At 42.1% G+C, this 14648-nt stretch overlaps 1 protein-coding gene across 1 annotated transcript in view; it reads left to right on the top strand.

Annotated features, from left to right (window-relative positions):
* Positions 1-14648, top strand: part of RIOK1 (RIO kinase 1) — a 61120-nt gene that overhangs the window by 20843 nt on the left and 25629 nt on the right. The window contains exons 5-10 of the mRNA XM_077492151.1: positions 2794-2836; positions 4616-4708; positions 5615-5727; positions 10689-10769; positions 13915-14001; positions 14320-14457. Coding sequence (XP_077348277.1) covers positions 2794-2836; positions 4616-4708; positions 5615-5727; positions 10689-10769; positions 13915-14001; positions 14320-14457 — 555 coding nt within the window. The remainder of the gene's footprint in view (positions 1-2793; positions 2837-4615; positions 4709-5614; positions 5728-10688; positions 10770-13914; positions 14002-14319; positions 14458-14648) is intronic.

The following is a 14648-nucleotide window of genomic DNA, read 5'->3' on the forward strand; positions in this document are numbered from 1 at the left end:
TTTACTCATTGCTTTTAAATTATCTATAACTGTGCAAGTATTACCCTTTTCCTTTTCCTGAATTTTGTATGCTTCCATTTTCCCTGTTCCCACCCCCCTACCCTCTCCATACCTATCTAGGTTACCCCTAGGGGCTTTTTCCGTGACCGCTACACTCCCACACGTACCCTCATGCTCCCCCCACCCCCCTCCTTCTCTCATACTTCCATCCCCACCCACCTCCCACTCCCCCCCAATACTCAACAACCTCCCCCTTTGACCCTCCCCTTTCTCATGCATAAATTCTTACTATATTGTGTGTCATTCTCTACACCCTGACTTAAGTGTATCATCTTCCCTTTCTTCATTTACAGTGCACCCGTTACATCCCCCCTTTGCTAATCTTCCCCTCTCCCGATAAGAGAGGGAGGGGAAAGGAGAGAAAGAGAGAGAGAAAAAAAAAAAAAAAAAAGGGGGAAAGGATGAATGAAATGAAAAGGGGGTCATACACATACATATGTAAAAAAAAACACATCACTTCTTCAATAACTGATCTCCCTTCTCCTGCATCCATGCTTCTACCCTTGCCGGCTTGTCAAAAAATAAGGTCTCTCCTAATGCTACTACCCGTAACCTTGACGGATAGAGCAGAGCATATGTAATGTCCAATTTCTGGAGTCTGCGCTTGACTTCTATAAACTCTGCTCTACGCTTCTGCAGATCAGGGGAAAAGTCAGAATAAAACGAGATTTTGGCGCCCTTGTAGATGACACTCCCCATCTCCCTGGCCCTCCGAAGCAAAACAACCTTATCCCGGAAATTCTAAAATTTGATTAATACAGATCTAGGCTGACCCCCCCGATGCATGATTCTAAGCGGAACCCTGTGTGCCCTTTCTATAGCAAATTGATGGGAGAAAGTCTCTCTGCCAAACACTTCAACAAGCCATTTTTCCAGAAACTCAGCTGTGTCAGAGCCTTCACACTTCTCGGGGAGGCCTACCAGTCTTATATTGTCCCTGCGGAGTCTGTTTTCCAATTCATCCAGTTTCCCTTCATATTTGCCCATCTGTATTTTTAAATCTTTGACTTCTTGGTTTAATGGATACACCTCATCTTCAATCTGAGAAATTCTACCTTCTGCTGCTGTTAATCTGTCAGCCGTTAACTGAAGTTCCTGCCGTATAAAGGCCAGCTCTTCTTTAATACTTCTCGTTTGATCACATAGCTCTAATAATGACTGTTTACAAACGTTAACAGCCCCAAGGACCTCCTTCAGCGTCGGTTCTTCTTCACCATTTATTGGGTGTACCAGCATGGGATCTGTCTCTGATCTTCCAATTGCTCCCGAATTTTTGTTATTTATATGTTTTACGCCTGCTTGTGACAGTTGCCCTTGACTCTTTTTCTATCCGTTGGAGGTTTCACTAGACTCCCCTGTCCCCCCTTGGTTGGCGTATTATCGGGAGTATGAGCATGGGCATATTTTTCCAACTTGGCCGCAGCAGCTATCCCAGCTGTTGTTGCAGTAAACTGGGGGTCTTTTTCTTTATCTTTATCTTTATCTTTTTCTTTGGCAGATCTCAGAGATTGCACCCCCACATTTTCCTGCCTGGCATGCTCCTCCCCTCTCCTCCTTGCAGACATCGTTCAAATCCGCAAGTGTCCCCGAAAAAAAAATAAAAAAAAATAACAATATCTCTATTGAGGGGGGGGGGGGGGGGGTAAATTTCCCTATGCCAAGGCAAAAAAAAAAAAAGGAGAAGTCAGCTTCAGCTACTCCGCAATTAGTCCAGAACTTTAAGAATGAATGAGCTAATTTCTTAAAGGGCAAGCAGCAGGAGCTATTTTTCCAGTATATATATTTATATATTTCTTTCTTTCTTTCTTTCTTTCTTTACTGCAACACTTTCCCCAAGGATAATACAGCGTTCACAACAACTCCCCTCTTACTTCTCCTTTAATTCAGCTCAAAAGGGGCAATGATGGGGGGGATCTGGCATGAAATAGAACGTCTCTCCACAGTCACTGCATAATAATATATCTATGCCTTTAAATTTCTTCGCTGGTTTTAGCTGTCTTTTACCTGGAAGTGGCTGTGCCTCATCCCCAGTCTCAGTGATGTGGCTCCTCTCTCCTCTCTCGAACGGATCTCACGGGGTTTCACCTCCAGGGGCTGAGCTGAGAAATCTCTCCTCCGTTCACACTCCTCCACACACCGCCGGTGCTCGAGGGACCCCACCGCTCCGCCACTCCGCCTCTCCCGGCAGTCAGCAACCACTGCTGGGCACCGCAGATCCCCCCAGCACACCAAGCCAGAGCCTTCTCCGTTAGGGAGATCAAACGGGGATCAAACGGGGATGTCACGGGTGCCGCTGATACCAGCTCCCGTCAGCGTGCAGTGAGAGCACACATCTCTCTCACACTCACTCCTCACACACCGCCGCCATCACCATCCGGTCACGCCCCCTACTATCGAGCGGGTTTTATCCGATTTAATTTGAAACTATAATTGATTAAGGAAATAATTTGTTGCAGCCCCACGTGTAACCCAAATACTTAAAATAATACTTCACCAGAATGTATCGGCAGCAAAACGCAAATGTCCCAATACACTAACTTTTAGTGAATCAGTTCAACCAAGGAATACCTAACCAAATGATCTAAGTTAAGTGTCTTTCTAACAAAACAAGGAGGACATTGACAGCCCCTAAACTTATTGGCAGATTCCACATTTTTGTCCTGACGTATAGAATTATAGGAATATGCAAGTGGCATATTTCTTACACAAACATTTTCTTTCTTTTTTTAACAGGTACCGAGTTAAAGATAAATCTGATAGAGCTACAGTTGAACAGGTATTCTATTTTCTTTTTGATTTTGCCATACAACCATATTGTTCCACAAAAAATAGTTGTTTTAGGAGCTGTGTTCTTGGTTACTGGCAGTAGACGCAGCAACCTGAGGACTCAGTATGGCTGAATTAGATAAATTGTGGAGTTCAGTGTAAGAGGTTAAAATGAACCCTTGCTTTGCTAAGTTAGTGTTGGGTTCAGGGGTTTGGTTTAACTTTTTTTAAGATTTAATAGTAGGCTGTAAGAGTATTAACAGTTAAAACTGAACTCCAACTTTAAGGCAACCCATACATTAGCTATATATATATATAATTATAAACACGCTGGTTAAAGTACCCGATTTCTCCCCCCCCCCTTCAAACACTCGATGTGAACAGGGGAATCTTCCCCGCTGACTTATTGTGTTCTGACAGAGGAGAGACTTCCTTGCTGTCAGAATACATTGATCAGTTCTGCTGGCTATGGCCAGTGGCACTGATCAAGCGGGAAGAACCTGAGGATGGTTGTACAGGCTTCTCTCCTTTACTGAAGGTGCTTACTTTAATTTCCCTGTGCACTGTGAATTTCTTAAGCTTTAACAAAACAAACAGAACTTGTCTCATTTCCCGGCTGGAGGACGTCCAGCATCCTATAGCCTCGCCAGCCTGACTGTCCTTGGCCCCTCCTTTTATTGATTGATTATCTGTTCTTTCAATCATGAAGGCTGAGCATTACATGTGGGTGTTCCTTAGGGCAGTCTGCATGAAAATATAGCCTGCCTATGAACACGTGCTTCTCCAGACTGAAATCCTCTCATAAAGGTATTTTGATATTTGCATTACTTCTTCTTTCAAGAGCCAGCCCGCTGCTTGTATCAGGGCTCTTGAGATGAATACTGAGGCAGCATGCTGTGTTGTTTTCAGGAAATCTCCGCACAGCGCCCTGCTGGCCCCTCCCACAAGCCATGATCTGCTTGCATTGCAGAGACCCTGTGATAACTTCACACAATCTAAAATAAGTATTTATTAAATATGGAAATGTTTTATTTGAAAAATGGAATTTGCATGTTCATAAAAGGGGAGTGAGGAACCAGGGAAGGAAAAATATAAGCAGATTAAACCACGTGATTGTAAATCTTTATAATGTTGTTTATTATTATTTAAACATTTATGTCATACTTACCTGCCCTGTGCAGAGCATCCCGGATCCTCTTCTTCCCGGGTGACCCACCTGCGCTTCTGGCTCTTCTACCCCACCCCCTTTTACCTTTTTATAACCACTTTTAAAGAGCAGTTCCAGACAGTTAAAAAAAACAAAAAAACTTTTAATACAAGGAAACTTCCCTGTTCAGGAATCCCGTAATTTCAGCTCCTCAAGCCGATCTATCCATCGGCTCTGGGTGCAGGCACCAGCATCTTCATTAAGGGAAACAAGAAGTGAAGCCTTGTGTCTGAGTTGCGCTGCATTTTCTGAATGGTCCCACTGTCTTCTGGGACCGAGTGTCTCCCAGAAGGCCGCGGGGGGAAGGAAGGAGGAGAGGCCTGAAATTTCATAGATTGCTGCACAATGTCTGCAGCGACCTTTACCCGGAAGTGGGAGCGGGTACCTAGTTTTCACAGGTATCTGCTCCCCCCCCCCCCCCAAAGCTGGCAAATATGGGGGGGGGCAAACCAGCGGAGCTTCCCCTTTTGGGTGGAGCTCCACCTTAAGCTTTACAAGCTTATTTTATGGGTTTGGGTATTATGTTAAAATAAACATCTGGTCATTGCTTATAGTTACATGTTAATCTGATCTGCTTATAAGGTGCTAGACCCGAGGACACGGATGATTCTCTTTAAGATGCTTACAAGAGGGGTAATATCGGAAATAAATGGCTGCATCAGCACGGGTAAAGAAGTAAGTATACAGCTAAGTGCTTTACGAGCCCTTGGCTCAATTTCTTGTGTAACGTTTGTGTACATTTTGTGTGAATTTCACAGAAAATTAGATAATTTTAGGGTTTAGTAATTGGTTTGGTGAATAAACATTTGCTGAGATTCTATAGGGTTAAAATTATAATAACCATATGTTGTCAAAATGTCTTCATGAATGGTTCCCAGTATGAAAAATTAGATACTCCGAAACAATTGGCATCTTTCTTTCCTCAGGTTAACCAACAGAAAACAATTTGAATGAATTATGTAGATTATGTTTAATGCCATGTACACACGATCGGACATTCCGACAAACAAAAACAACAAAATCCTGGGATTTATTTCCGACTAATGTTGGCTCAAACTTGTCTTGCATACACACGGTTACACAAATGTTGTTGGAAATTCCCAACGTCAAGAACGCAGTGACGTAAAACGAGCCGAAAGAATGAAGTTCAATAGCCAGTGCGGCTCTTCTGCTTAATTCCGCGCATGCGTGGAATTTAATGCGTCGGAATTGTGTACACACGATCGGAATTTCTAACAACGGATTTTGTTGTCGGACAATTTGATAACCAGCTCTCAAATTTTTGTTGTCAGAAATTCCGACAAAAATTGTCCGATGGAGCCTACACATGGTCGGAATTTCTGACAAGCTCCCATCGAACATTTTGTTGTCGGAAAATCCGATCGTATGTACACGGCATTAGAATTGTGTTTCTAAAGGTTGATTACTTTGTATATTCTAAAATGTAAAATATCAATCATTTTTGCTTTAATTGTATTTGTATATACTGGTATTGAAGAGTGTGATACAAAAATCCTGTAATTTTTCATGTGGTGTTTTTACTGAACACGGGCATTATTTTGAAGGGTTCTCTTTCTTTAGGCTAACGTCTACCATGCAAGTACTACTGATGGACAAAGCAGAGCAATAAAGATTTATAAAACCTCCATCTTAATGTTTAAAGACCGTGATAAATATGTGAGTGGGGAATTCAGGTGAGAACTTTAAAATGCATGCAATTATCTTGTCAGGGTGTTACTGTTTTACTGCATTTATGAATCATGTTGTCTAAGCAGAGCCAGATTTAAGGCTAGGTCACCTAGCCCATGGCCTAGAGTGCCAGCACTGTTAGGGACGACCCATTGCAACCTAAGATGTTTTTATCCTGTACCCCTATCTGCCACTGTTAGTCGTTTACAGGCACATATGGAGCCTATAAACAAACAAACAAGTAATTGATGGCCACCACTGCTAAGGACAGATCTATTGGCATTTCCTAGAAAGCATCCGGGCGGAAGCTGACCTCAGACACAGAGTATGTGCCTTTTGCAAGCTGGCTTGCTTAGCTGCTTTACTCTGTGCAAAGCTGAGATTGTCTGAGGTGTGCAATATAAAATTGAGACCTGCTTTACTGAGCGTAGCTGTAACACTCTATTTTTGCATTTGATGATTGGTAGTTTGTTTAAGGTGTAACCGTTAACATTGCCTTTTTTTTCTATGTTCTTACTATGATTTTCTTCAAAGTATGTTGCTTACTCTCATTTTTGACTTGCTGACTTCATCTCCAGTGCTGTTTACATTACCTCTGAAAACGTGCACCAATTTTTATTCAATGTTGTTTTGTTATGTGTTCTTGTTGAATGAATTGGGGTTTAAACAAGAGAACAACACATAGGTAAGCGCAGTAGGTTGCTTATGCAGTGTAAGTGCAATTGAGTGCAGTGAGTATAGGCAATAATGAAGGAGATACACAGTAAGAGAAATGCCATAATCAGGATGCCATAGGAATCACTTTATCACAATGCAAATGGCTTCTTAACAGTATAATTGAAGGCTGGAAACCATAGTATAGCACAGTAGTTGAGATGTCATCAAAGTTTTAAGTGATCTAATAACCTTGGATGTTAACTAACACAATTGCTAAAAAATACAGTGAATACTATAATGTAAATGCCATTAACTATAGTAATTTAGAGTACAAGGCCTGGTAGATACTATAAAAATGCACTGCTGCTGAAACTAATAGAGAGAAAAAGGTAGAATGAAATGGGGAGGAAGAGAAGAGTAAGAAGGTGGAGGGGGAAGCAGTTCCTCTACGAACAATATGGCCCTGTATGCTTAAGGCATGGAATTAAGGCATTGGGGTTTGGAAAGACCCATCATGGGAACAATAACTCCTCAAAACTAGGAGGCAAGTAGTGAAGTTACCCAAGGATGCCATAGTTGCTCATATTTGCTCACCTTGTCCAACTGGATAACTTCCACCTTGACATGGATCATGGTCTGAGTAATTTTGTTTTTAGCTTCAATTAAATTGAGATTGTGAGATTCTGAGCTTTGGCAATGGTTTGTTTGGTGGCAGTAGTGATCCTTAGCAGTAATTTTATTGGCAAAATGCCAAATGTGTGGGTCTAGTGTTGAGAAGAGCTATAGAAGGATTCAGAAAAATGGAAGCATCAGATAATCTTGATCATGCTAAAAATATGTGTCCAGAAATTTGGGACTATTGAACAGTCCCACCAAATGTGGAGGTGGCTACCATTGTCACTACAGCTGTGAAAACAAACTGGGAAATAATTTGGAGAATATTTTGTAATCCTGGCAGGGACCATATACCACCACGTAAGGACCTTCTAGTTTATTTTTAGTGCTACATCGCTTTGCCCTCGCATTCCAAGTGCCATTACACGAGTCAGTTCGCAATGTGATTTACAGGTCATTCTCCCACTTGGTTGTGTATGAGGGGTGGGTAGAGTTTAGTGTAATAATTAGTTGGGTGCACAGAATAGAAATTGGCCCTCTAAAATGGGGATCATGCGTAAACACATGTTCAAACTGTGTGATATGAGTTAAGGCAATTCAGGCTTGTTGGTAAAGGGTGTAAAAGGGTCTAAAAAGTTCAGAACGCGGAAGCCCGAGACCTTTGTAAAGTCGTTATGTTCATGTAATGCTTGTAATTTTGTCACTGACTGAAATTTACCAGCAACAGCACAAGGGAGCTGGCCTATGGGGGAAAAAAATAGCTATCTGAATCTTTATCTAGGAGCCTGTATTGAGGGGCTTTTGCTCACCTGTGAACTACTTCTGTCTCCCCTACAAGTAGGAATACAAAAGCAGCTTGAAGTTTGATGAAATGCAGGTCAGAAGGACGTCATCTACGGGCCAAATTAACCTCTCAATGATTGCAAAATCTCAGAAATGTCTCCGCTTGATGTCAAAAGCAGGCTGCATTTGCCCATCCACACAAGCCAATTGACGCAGTCCAATGAAATAAACCTGACCTTGCCAAACATTCTAAAGTAACAACAACTGTGTAACATGAGGGCACCATAAGTCATTGTGCCTTCAAAATTATCACTTTATCCCTGATGGAAATTGAGACTGGTAATAGAGAAGAAAATAATTGTGGGCATATTTCTCACACCTAAACGTGGCCAAAGAAATTAGTTGAATATTGGCAGATTAGAGTTGGATCAGGAAATAATGCAATGTTTGTAGACCTTCTGCCATCTACTGCAGACATCCCAGACTAATGAGAACAAAAAGGTAGCCCCAGCTGAATTTCATTAGACGGGACTCTTCTGCCAAGACTAGGTTGTGTGTATCATGTATGAAATTTCTACACATGCCTATATACTCTTGATACTAAACCTAAAAAAAAACACAGATCAGCCATAACATTATGACCACTGACTGGTAAAGTGAATAGCATTAATTGCCTTGTGAGAATGACATCTGAAAGTGGGTGGAATATATTGGCCAGCAAGTGACCATGTTTTTTCCTGAAGTTGATGCGTTGAAAGCATATTAAATTAGCAAGCGTAAGTAGCTCAAATCCTGACAAGGGACAAACTGTAATGGCTAGATGACTGTGTCAGTCACTCCAAAACAGCAATGCTTATGAGATGCTGCTGGTCTGCAGTAGTCAAGATCTACCAAGCCCAAGGAAGGGAAACTGGCAAACTGCCGACGGTGTCAAGGGCAGTCTAAGGCTCAATGATGCATGCGGGGAGAGATAGCTGGCCTGTGTTGTCTGATCCAATCGATGGTTCTGCTAGAAAGCTATTGGAACATACAGCGTATTGTATTTACGTATGGGGCTGTGTAGCTGCAGACTGGTCAGGGTGCCCATGCTGACCTGACCTGTGACCACAGCCAAAGCGACTACTATGGGTATGGGAGCATCATGACTGGACCACGGAACAATGGAAGAAGGTGGCCTAGTCCCACGTATTCCAGAATGGTTTGAGGAACACCACAAGTTTAGGGTGTTGACTTGGCTTCCCAGTTCTCAAACTCTCAATCACATCAATCGTCTGTGGGATACGCTGGAAAAACAAGACTGATCCATGGAGACCCTACTTTGCAAATCGCAAGACTTAAAGCAGGACTCAAAATTTAAACGCCCAAGCTGCTAGCCAGGCCTCAAGGGTTACTCGCCACCAGTTGCCCCGCCCAACCCCTACCCTGCCCCTAAACCCGTCCTCATAAATTATCTCTTGAAATTACACTTTAATGTTTTATGCCGTAAGTTATAAAAAAATATTAACAACTTTATCCATGCCCGCCAGTGCAGCCTGTGTCCCATGTGCAGCCTACCTGTGGAGGGGAAGAGAAGAGAGCCGCCACTGGATGATCAGAGCAGGGAACATCACAGCTTTCGTTTCAATAGCTGTGTTGTTCCCCCACCGTGCGCCATCACATAAGCCCCTCCCCTTGTCCGGGGCACTTTGATACATGTCACCCGTCCTAGGATTGGACGGGTGATCTGTCTATCAAAGTCCCGGAAAAAGAGGAGAGGCTTATGTGACGGCGCACGGTGGGAGAACAAAGCTGTGATGTTCCCGGCTCTTTTCTCTTCCCCTCTGTGATCGGCAGTGCTCGCCCCCGGCTCCCAGGCAGCCCTTCTCACCAGCCCTCAAAATTCACTTGCAAAATTCGAGTGTAATTTTTGAGGGCTGCTTAAAGAATCTGCTACTGATGGTTTTGTGCTAGATACCACAACATACCTTCAGAGGTCTAGTGACTTAGATGCCTGGACAAGTTATATTGGTTAGTCATAATATTATGGCTGATCAGTATACGCTGGTCAGCCATAACATTATGACCAACCACCTAATATTAAGTAGGTCCCCCTTTTCTGCCAAAACAGCTCTGACCCATCGAGGCATGGACTCCACTGGACCTCTGAATATATGCTGTGGTATCTGGAACTAAGCCATCGGTAGCAGATCACTGCCTCTACCAGCTTTCCTTCTTCTCATAGTGCATTCTGATGCCATCTCTTCACCCAGGTAAGCGATGCACACGCACCTGGCCAATCCCATAATGTTAAAAAAAATGGGATTCATTAGACCAGGTCACGTTTTTTAGGCTGTGGATGCGGGTTAGCGTGGGCACCCTGACCGGTCTGCATCTATGCAGCCCGATGCACAACAAACTGATGTATTGTGTATCCTGACACCTTCTGTCAGAACCAACATCATCTTTTTCAGCAATTTGAGCTACGATGGCTCTTCTATTGAATCAGACTTCACCCCCTACGTGCATCAATGAGCCTTGGCTGGCCATGACCCTGGCGCCGGTTTTCCTTTCTCAAACCATTTTTGCTGGGTCCTGACCATTGCAGACCAGAAACCTACAAGAGCTGCTGTTTTATAGTTACTGACCCAGTCATCTAGCTTTTAGAATTGGGCCGTTGTTGTCATTCAAATCCTTGCACTTGCCTGTTTTTTCTGCGTTCAACACTTCAACTTCAGTGTTATTTACTTTACCTGTCAGTGATCAAATATTTTGTCTGACTGGTGTAGTTTCAGAAAAATGTGTTCAAATAACAAGCAAGTTTGGTCCAATTTTATCAATTCTTCCTAGTCCAAATTACCTTGGTTGCTTTTCCTCTTTGCTTGAAGTTGTTTTTTTATGGTGTATGTGGTGTATTTTTTTTTTTTTTTTTAAGATTTCGACATGGCTATTGCAAAGGGAACCCGCGAAAAATGGTTAAGACCTGGGCAGAGAAAGAAATGAGAAATTTATTAAGGTGGGTATTTTGTACACCATGCTGTACCTGTTTATGCCATGTATGTAGGGTGAGGGTCATTGGCAAAAAGAGTGGATAGGGCAGATTGTGTAGTTGAAATCCTTGGTGTGGAAACCAAAAGCATAGGTAGATGTAGATAAACAGAATACCTGTCTTATACAGCTGTGGCCAAAAGTTATGAGAATTATACAAATATACATTTTCTCAAAGTCTGCTGCCTCAGTTTTGATGATGGCAATTTGCATATACTCCAGAATGTTATGAAGAATAATCAGATGAATTGCAATTAATTTCAAAGTCCCTCTTTGCCATGAAAATTAGCTTAATCCTATAAAAAAAACATTTCCACTGCATTTTTGAAGAAGGCTTCTCCCAAGCCCAAGAAAGTCTAGCAAGCGCCAGGACTGTTTCCTACAGTTGATTCAGCTGCGGGATCGGGGCACAATCAGTGCACAGCTTGCTCAGGAATGGCAGCAGGCAGGTCTCAGTGCATCTGCACGCACAGTGAGGCGAAGTCTTTTGGAGGATGGCCTGGTGTCAAGAAGGGCAACAGGAAAAACATCAGGGACAGACTGATATTCTACAAAAGTTACAAGGATTGGACTGCTGAGGACTGGGTAAAGATATTTTCTCTGATTCCCCTTTCCAATTTTTTTTTTTTTTTTTTGGGGGGTGGGCATCCTGAAAAAACCTTGTCTGGATTAGAAAAGGTGAGCGTTACCATCAGTCCTTTGTCATGCCAACAGTAAAGCATCCTGAGACCCTTCATGGGTGGGGTTGCTTCTCAGCCAAAGGAGTGGGCTAGCTCACAATTTTGCCTAAGAACACAGCCATGAATAGGGAAAGGTACAAAAACATCCTTCTAGAGCAACTTCTCCCAACCATCCAGGAACAGTTTGGTGACAAACAATGCCTTTTCGAGCATGATGGAGTCCCTTAGCATAAGGCAAAAGTTATAACTAAGTGGATTGGGGAACAAAACATCAAAATTTTGGGTCCATGGTCAGGAAATTCCGCAGACCTTAATCCCATTGAGAACTTGTGGTCAGTCCTTAAGAGGCGGATGAACAAAAAAAAAAAACCCCACAAATTCTGACAAACTCCAAACATTGATTATGCAAGAATGGGCTGCCATCAGTGAGGATGTGACCCAGGAGTCTGACAGCATGCCAGGGCAAATTGCAGAGGTCTTGAAAAAGAAGGGTCAACACTGCAAATATTGACTCTTTGAATGAACTTAGTGTTACTAAACCCAGTAATATGAAAATAGTTCATCAGTCTCCCCACAGTGCCCACAGCTCTTAAATCTTTTTTTTTTACCCTAAAATAATGCCACTATATACCTTTTTGGGTGATCTGTATACCACGGCTACATGATAAACTGCACAGTTTCTCCAGTGCTGAGAGTTCAGGTAGCAGATTTCCACTACAGCCTGTATAGACGCCCACATGTGTGATGTCAATATCATGCTACCTGGCTAACTCTGAGAACAAGTAAATGTTCTCTCCTGCATAAAAGACAAAACTGAGCATGTGCAGGTCGGTTACCCAGATAGACAGTGCAGGAGGGGGAGGATCTGTGCATACAAGTAAAACAGCCTTTTTACACAATGTAGAGGATTAACCCCTTAAGTTCCACAGTGAGTATATCAAGCATGCTATGCTGCATATGCAGACTGATTTCACTGTTGTGGGTTTAGTAACACTTTAATGTAATTTTCAATAAAAGCCTTTGACACTGAAATGTTTGTAATTATATTTCAGTATACCATAGTAACATCTGAAAAAAAAAATCTAAAAATGCTAAAGCAGCAGACTTGGATTTTTTTTTTATAATTGTGTCATTCTCAAAACTGTTCGCCACAGCTGTAGATGACTTATTTATTTTTGTAATATCAGGGCCTGCTATTTTTGTTTTTGCCGCTTTAACCTCTTGACAACCTGCTCACAGTAGATGTATTGCAAGCAGGCAGCACAGCCAGGCACCATGAGGTACGTGGCGGTGTACTTCCTGGTTTATCAGCACGCATGTGCGTGCACCCCCTGCTGACCTGTGCTGTGATTGGACACAGCATGAGTTTGTCAGCAGATTTCAGCCAATGATTTAAGGCTGAAATAATCACAGTGTTGTTCTGTGTTGAAACACACAGAACTCTGTGCACAGACAGCAGTCTGTCTGTTTCTTCTCCCTGAAATCAGAGTTGGAAAAAGAGCAGACAGGTCTGTTAGTCTCCTGTCATGCGAATTAGATGTGGGGAAACACGCATCAAATTCACATAAGTAACCCAGCCTTAAACTTGCTAAGCACACAGGTAAGCCCTTGATTGCCCCTTGATGTTAACCCCTTTCCAGCCAGTCCCCTTAGTATAGGGTACAGTGTTATCACTGATCGTGGTAATTTGTGTCAGTTAGCATTTCTCCAAGACAGAGTCTGTTACAGCTAGTGTGCCCACCACACTGGTACATTATAAGTCGCTGATCACTGCCATTACCAGTATGGTGTCTGTTTTTGGGGACACAAGTATAGTTCCGATCGTGATCAGGCTACTGATCTGTACAGTTTGGTTTTTACCAAAGACCCTATAGCAGAATACATTTTAGCCTAAATGTTTGAGAAAATTTTATATTATTGGATATGTTTTATTACAATTGAAAATATCTGTATGAGCCGCTCCGAATGCTTTCAAGAGAAAGCCAGTCAGCGGCTGAAAAAACAATACTGGGGTTATGGCTGATATGTTCAGCGATAATCCTGGTAAACCACTTGCAAACCACAATGTATATAAACACATATTGTGGTCGGCAAGTGGCTAAACAGTATAGACACTTATTTTTAATGTTTTACACAGCTATACCTGCAAAAGGGTCTAGCCTGAAGTGATTTAGCAGGACTTCTGACTAAAGTTCCACTTGAATGCATAGCATGGGTAAGGAAACCCTTTCATTGAAGATACACTTGCTGGCAGAAGGGGCCCTGGCAAAGGGTTATTACCTGTGCAAGACAACAGTGATGGGCAATGAAAAGTACAGTCTGCATTAATGTACTTTTCCTACTGTTAAAAACCCTTTTCCTCACTACAAAAACTCTGATTTTACTGAACAGTTAAAATGAAATGACCTTAATTGTCTGTTTTTATTATTCAAGGTTAAACACTGCAGGAATTCCCTGTCCTGAACCCATTTTGCTAAAGAGTCATGTCCTTGTGATGGAGTTTATTGGGAAAAATGACATGTGAGTAACTTTAAAATTCCCCTTTCAAAGTGAACTTTAAGAGGATTCGGTATCTAATTTTTTTTATTTTTTTTTTTTTTATTTTTTTTTAAATGCTGTGTTTATCAAAGTGCCTGGAATATGCATTCCCCTGTAGCAATGGATCCAATTCAGTCCTGCTGTTGTAAATGGTAGCCCAGTTATAAGGGGGAGCTCAGACAGCTCTTTTTACAGTTTCAGACACAAATTAGGTCCATTTTTTTTTTTTTTTTTTCTAAATTTGGTTATTTTTCATTTGATTTCCCTCTGTTCTCAGCAATCTTTTGCTTACATTTTAAGGCCAGCTCCCTTACTGAAGAATGCCCAGTTATCGGATTCCAAAGCCCGAGAGAGTTACTTGGACATCATTCAGTATATGCGAAGGATGTACCAGGATGCCAGGCTTGTGCATGCAGATCTCAGTGAATTTAACATGCTGTAAGTAATGCAAATGGCCATATTCCAATTGTGATGTAGGGTGAAAGAAATTATCTTTATGGAGCTAGATCCAGGTCTGTGTCTAATGCCAATAAAGTGTGAATGGTGCTAAAATAAATTATTGGCTAATAAATTTTATTTTGTAAAAAAACAACCCCTACCACCACAACCCTCACCACCAAAGAAAGAAA

The sequence above is a fragment of the Lithobates pipiens genome, unplaced genomic scaffold (genome assembly GCF_037356315.1).
Source record: "Lithobates pipiens isolate NorthernLeopardFrog02 unplaced genomic scaffold, aLitPip1_a1.2 Scaffold_19, whole genome shotgun sequence".
Taxonomy (NCBI): domain Eukaryota; kingdom Metazoa; phylum Chordata; class Amphibia; order Anura; family Ranidae; genus Lithobates; species Lithobates pipiens.